The 6,633-nt window shown below is 33.3% G+C and overlaps 1 protein-coding gene across 1 annotated transcript in view; it reads left to right on the forward strand.

Annotated features, from left to right (window-relative positions):
• Window positions 1-6,633, forward strand: part of NEB (nebulin) — a 235,194-nt gene that overhangs the window by 48,719 nt on the left and 179,842 nt on the right. The window contains exons 28-30 of the mRNA XM_044669878.1: window positions 1,633-1,830; window positions 3,313-3,420; window positions 5,462-5,560. Of these exons, the coding sequence (XP_044525813.1) occupies window positions 1,633-1,830; window positions 3,313-3,420; window positions 5,462-5,560 (405 nt within the window). The remainder of the gene's footprint in view (window positions 1-1,632; window positions 1,831-3,312; window positions 3,421-5,461; window positions 5,561-6,633) is intronic.

Here is a 6,633-nt window from a genome sequence, read left to right on the forward strand (position 1 = left end):
AGATTTCCATAGTCTAAAGCTTTTGGTTATGCATTGGTATTAGGGCTAGTAGATATTGTAAACTTATCCTTCAAAATGAAAAACATTAATACTGACTCCATGTACTCAAGTACAAAAAAAGTAAGAAGGCAAAAAATCATATTTCCTATAGAAAATATAGATACAAATAATTTAAAAATCTGGAATTCATATTGCACATCCCATTTGACAATGTATCAGCCAACCAGAGGCATAAAACAAGGATTTCTTACTCAAAAGCAAGCTCTATTTCCTCTCTATCTTGTCCATGATCCATGGTTCTAGTGTACATAATTTTTCACCTGGTAAAAACTTGTTATTAACAGTAATACAACTGCTAATACAAATTCTAAAAAGTACCACAATTCCCAAAATTATAAGAGCACATTTGATTATAGTAGCAAACAAACTAGTTCCCTGTAGCCAGGAGAGGTTACACCAGTTACCATCAGGTGTCATATGAGTCACAAATAGGTCCAATCAGTACCAGAACATGGAAGTGAAGAGAGAAAAATCTACCCTTGTCTCAGTTTATCAGACCTATTCTCTGACCCCTAACTGACATGTGATGTCTCTTGAGCCGACTACACTTTCTAATTTGCAGTGCAGGGTGGGGCAGTGCAGGGAAAATTGTCCTACCCTCCTGGTCTCCCAATATTCTTGATACCATTTCTCCATTTCTCCATTTTTCTGGCTGCTGTTCTATCCTCATGACCCAGTTATTTCCCTCACACAGTCCTGGCTTCCAAGCCCCATGCCGGGTACACTTAGACACAAGGGGGAAAGGGAAATTTTATTTGGTACAATAGAGACTGACTAGGGCTATGAGTTAAGTTTGAAAATATGAATGAAAATTTTTTTCTTGTTAAATATAATTAGACCATAGGAAAATTGAACCTATGACTTTTCATTAGTGTCACCCAATTTGTTAACTTTTCAAGGCCTATGAAACTACCCTTCTTGAGGCTTATGATCAGGATTCACTATTTATAATCCCAGTGTACCATGAGAGGGCTTAAAATACTTCTAATCTTACTTAATGTTTGATGATTACAATTCAGTCTGCCATAGGAAAGACTCTAGAGTCTTTCCAATGAAATGGATGTCTCCAGATGACTTTTCAAATAATCTTGTTTTCTCCATTTAACATCTATTATTTTAACATTTTGTATAAGGGAAACTAAAAAAGTCCATCATTCAATTCCCAAACCAAATATTTTAGAAAAGCTAAAATACAAAAGAAAAAAGTTTTCTTAGTTCTTTTACAATTTCCCATGAATTAAAAAAAAGGTTCCAATAAAGCCCAAATTTCTCAGGGATGTCTGGGAAATCTTTCCTTATCCAAACCTTTCAGGGCAGACCTACCCTTTTAGTTCTCACATAACTCTTTGTTTTGCAACTTTCTAGTGGACTTGTGTCCATGTGAAGATAAAAATGTTGGATTTCAGGAATGTGGCTTGTGTGGGGAAAAAATCATGGAAGGTAGATCTAGTTCAATGTCTGAATCCTCTACTAAAACCTTTTAATACTGCTCCTTAATTAGAAATTTCTGTATTTTTCCAGCACTCTTTGGATAGTTATTGAAATAAATGATCACTTTTTTTTCATTCATAGAGGGAATACCGCAAAGATTATGAAAAGGCAAAGACTGTCTACACAGCACCTTTGGACATGCTACAAGTCACTCAAGCAAAGAAAACTCAAGCTCTTGTCAGTGATGTTGAATATAAGAACATCCCACACAATTATAGCTATCCCCCTGATAGTATCAACGTGGACTTGGCAAAGAAGGCTTATGCCCTACAAAGTGATGTGAGTAATTGAGACTCTTCTTTCTCACCATTATTTGCTTTTTGTAGATAAACTAGCAATTACTTAACTATGGTAGCAAAAAAAATTGTCCCATAGTCAAGGAGGTAGAAAATGTAAATGTCAAGATTCATGAGGACTTCTTTCCAAAACAAAAAGTTTATCATGACACTCCATGTCCAAAGAAGAAAATTCACATTGTATAGGGAATTCTAAGATGAATGGTGCATTCTGTTTTCTCACATGTAGTAGATGTGTGCATTAGCTGACTAGTTTCTCCTCCTCATCTAATAAGCATGTAATGGGCAAATTTGTCCTAATTTTGTAACTGTAGAAAACTCAAGTTTTCCCTCTTCTATAAAAGAATATTGAAAGTACTGACACAAAATATTAATGAATATAGGAATAGTCTCAAGAAGACTTTACAGTCAAAACTTAGTTTCTTTGCAATATTTCTTGGAATTTAATAAATATGATGTTTGGTATTTATTAATTTAATAAACATAATATTTAACAGTATAAATGTATAATGTGGAAATGTATACATGTGTGAAAATAAATGATGAACTTTTTAGGGGGAGTTTATGAGAAAATAATATGTAAGAAACACAAATTTTGCTTGACATTTCATTAGCATTTACGTATCAACTCAAAATCTTACCCTTTGTTTTCCATAAATTTTAAATAAATTCCCAAATGCAATAATTTTTTAAACATAGCACTGGATAATGTTGACATATCCCTGCAAACACTATCACTTTTAAATTCTTAGATGGTTTGCATTTAATATAAATAATTACTATCGAGTCTTGGGAAGTCAGGTAATTACAAATGTTTCTTTATGTCACTGGAAACCTTCAGTTCTAATCTGAACATCAAATCATAGTGTTTTTAATTGTAAAATTATCTTGGAGTTCATGTAGGCAAAAAACTATCATATTTCAATATTTAAATGTATTAATCTCCTATGTCTCCTGATATAGATATTTTATAAATGTTTTTCCTATTGGGATTTTTAGTTCTAATTTTTTTTGTCTTCAAATTTGAAATTTAAATATTTATTTAGGGAAGAAAACTCTTTGCATTTCATGAAAGGCAGCAAAAATGTGTTTTTCCCTTAAAATTGTTTTTTATCTTTACTATGTCTTATTGATTATTTAAAAGTCCTTCTATGCAAACCATAAGGATATGTCAGACCTCACTAGTTTCATAAGTAAAGCATTTTGACTAAGTTTTTGAAATCTTGGAAATTCTCTATATTTGAAAAAATAGGCAAAGAGGACATGGCATTTAGGAAAAATCAGAAGCCAAAAGGCAACTAAAATCTGGCTCAGGACTGTACTGAAAACTGCCTTAATATATGTAATACTATGTAATATAATAATAATAATATATAATATTGTCTATATTGGAAAAATATTGATTTTTGCTATTTAAATAAAGATGATAGTAAATGGAAACTTAATCTGTGTTTGGGGATTTTAGGTTGAATACAAAGCTGACTACAATAGCTGGATGAAAGGCTGTGGCTGGGTACCATTTGGATCCTTGGAAATGGAAAAGGCCAAGAGAGCTTCAGATATTCTTAATGAGGTACAGAAATATATGTGTGTTATGTGCACGTATATTACTTATATATTTATATATAGTACATATTACATACATACTGTGTATAAGCAGATACTTTTATGCTATGATACTATACATAATACTATGCATAGATTTTGATTGCTTTTTAATTTTTTATACTGAACTCTATAAACGCTCCAAAAGCATACATTTCTATATACAGAGAATGGAGAAAAAGGATTGCTCACAAAATTGTGAATCTCCACTTTATAGTTTGCTTTTCTATCTATGACAAATTTAGCACATAAATTTCAAAGCTGACCCACTTCATCCCTGTTTCCTCTGGCCTGCCATTTGTTCTTTTCTGTGAATTTTGGTAACTTTAATGCAATCCCCTATTTCTCTTTCACCTTCACCTCATTAAAAAAGAAAAAGAAAACCCTTGAAATAAATATGCATAGCCATGCTAAACAAAGCCCCATGTTGGTTATGCTTGAAAATATATGTCACATTCTGCATCAGTTGTGTAGCATGCACACAAGTATTTTTGGTCCTTACATTGATCAGAGTTCAATTACTTTGTTTAAAAAAAAAAACAAATTTAGAATGAGTATCCTAAATTGTGATGTGCACTGCGAAATTATAACATCTCATTTCTCCAGCATCATTGGAGATGGAACTGTTCCACAGAAGTAAAATTTCCAAATCGAAAAAATTTTTTATCCTCTTTAAGTACCAAAAGTGTTTTAGAAAAAAATTCAGCTTTTTAATGTAAGAAAATCTTTCCAAATTTTACTACATCCTTTTCAATCTTCTAAAATACAGTATGCTGAATATAATTTAGCATTTTCTTGATAATTTGGAGACATCATTGTGAACACTAGTTATGATATTGTACAATAACATAAGAATAATTCCTAAAGTCTGTTGAAATTTATATGCTTTCTTTATACTCACAGTCAGTGGTCTCGTTCTACTATTCTTTAATTCTTCCTATTAGTTTTTCTGTCTTCTCCCTTAATATCAGGCTGTCAGTTGCCACTTCTCCCTTCAAATAATTAAGGTTCTTAGAACACATATGTCAATCAACAATCATTTTTATGAAGCATCTACTCTGTGCCAGGCACTTTGCTTTATTCACTGAAGGTACAAAGACAAAAATGAAACAATCCATACCCTCCATGAGCTTTTATACATTTGCTAGACTTACTCATGGCCCATTACTTTACTTAACTAAAGCATCATAAATTTTGTGACAAATATTTTGCTCTTTCAGAAATCTATTTTACTTAGGGATTTGTGACCGTGTTTTAGAAGATTTGGGTTTTGGAGGTCTTAATTTTGGAGAAAATGGACCATACGTGTAGACAAAAAGCAACAATTTCCCCTGTCTCCTCCATCATTTCACATTATGTTTCCTCAGAGTTAAAATGTGCAATCTCTCAGGACCCCTGAGTTAGTCAGCAATTTGTTAGATGCTTTCCATGTCCTGCTCAATCTATGAACTAACCCAAGAAATCTTAAAGGGAAAATGCCTCTCTTCTACTTCTATTCCTCTAGGCAGGCCCCCAGTTCTTTTTTTAGGTACTCAGTACCAGCTGCAGGCCTAATGATAGAGAAAATTACTGTCCTGAAACATTGTTAGCCAGTGTCAGATTTTACAAAAATATGACTTCTGAGGAGCTCAGAAACCTTACTGTGTTTTCTAGTAATGCCATGGGAGGCCTCTACATGAATTCTCCTAAAATGAATTTATTTTTATTATTGTCATGAGAGGAAATTAAACGTAAAGTTTGAATGCTGCCTTTTAAAATTATATGGCTGATATGCAATGAATGAGGAAATCTCTGGGTTTAGCCCCGTCTTCAAACTACAGCCTGGAGGATGTGTATTCATTTTTCAAAGAAACAGGACTACTGTTGCTTATCAATTTTATAGCAAGTCCAATTCCTCTTACCCTGAAATAATTTCTTGAAGATTTTGCCCAGAAATGCTATGGGACTTTGGGGATGTGTAACTTCATTTTTTCTCTTTACTTATCTATTTATTTTATTTATTTGAACAGAAAAAATACCGTCAGCATCCAGACACTCTCAAATTTACTGCTATTGAAGATGCTCCCATTACTGTACAGTCTAAAATCAACCAGGCCCAGAGGAGTGATGTAAGTGGCAATTACGTCCATGTCCTGATATGTGTTGATAAAATAAGTACCCAGTTTAAATGTCCTTGCTCTCTACATCCAGCACTCAATGCACAGTATCTCTAGCTTGCTAACGTTTGTGTTTATCTCTAACAGCAGCTATAAAACCCCTCAAAATGAATCATCTTAGAAAATGCGATGCAATATTTAAATGTGTTTTGCATGATAAAAAAATAAAAAATTTTAAAAGAAAATGCTATGCAACAGAATAATTTAGAAGACAATTCAGCCCTCCCATTTCCAGATGTGACATGTTACCTATGACAAAGCTAAGAAATGTCTGTGAGTGGGAAGAAGAGCCTCAGGCTCATCTTTCTGTGAATCCTGAAAAATATGAATTACAGACTGAATAATATTAGGGAGATATTGCCATGGTCAACCTCATATGTAGATAGTAGCCAGCTGCCTACATGACATAATTTCCATGGTGCTAGGAAGTCCTTCTGACCTAAATATAGCTATAGACATAGATTATAAAGATAAAGATCTTTGCTGGACGGAGGGGAGACTTCCTAGCACTCTTGATATATGAATATATACATACGCACTATATTTATATCCATATAAGATTATAGATATAGATATATCATGAGCTCAATAATATCTTAGATTCCTTTATTGTTAGCAGAGAGGGAAAATCATTCATTCTACAAATAGAGATAAAAGCATGAGATACTTTTGAGAGAAGTAATATGTTAACCAGAATTGGCACTAGTATAAATTACTGACATCAGACACTTTATTAGCACAGATTTTCGATGGGAATATCTCTGGGCATCTAAAGAGATCGGTAAGGGATGCTAGAGAGGACACAAAAAAAGAGAATTGGTCTTTTAAGATAAAAACTTTGCTCATTTTATTGTTTCAATGAGCTAGAGATGAGCATTTCCTTTCCTTTGGCCCCCCTCTTTAAAAAGTTTGCCCATCACTGGTCTAGCTCTTACTGTTCTTCCACCTTAGAATCAATTGGTTCTAAGACAGAAGGGAATGAAAGGAAGGAAGGAAGGAAGGAAGGAAGGAAGGAAGGAAGGAAG

The sequence above is a fragment of the Gracilinanus agilis genome, chromosome 3 (genome assembly GCF_016433145.1).
Source record: "Gracilinanus agilis isolate LMUSP501 chromosome 3, AgileGrace, whole genome shotgun sequence".
Taxonomy (NCBI): Eukaryota; Metazoa; Chordata; class Mammalia; order Didelphimorphia; family Didelphidae; genus Gracilinanus; species Gracilinanus agilis.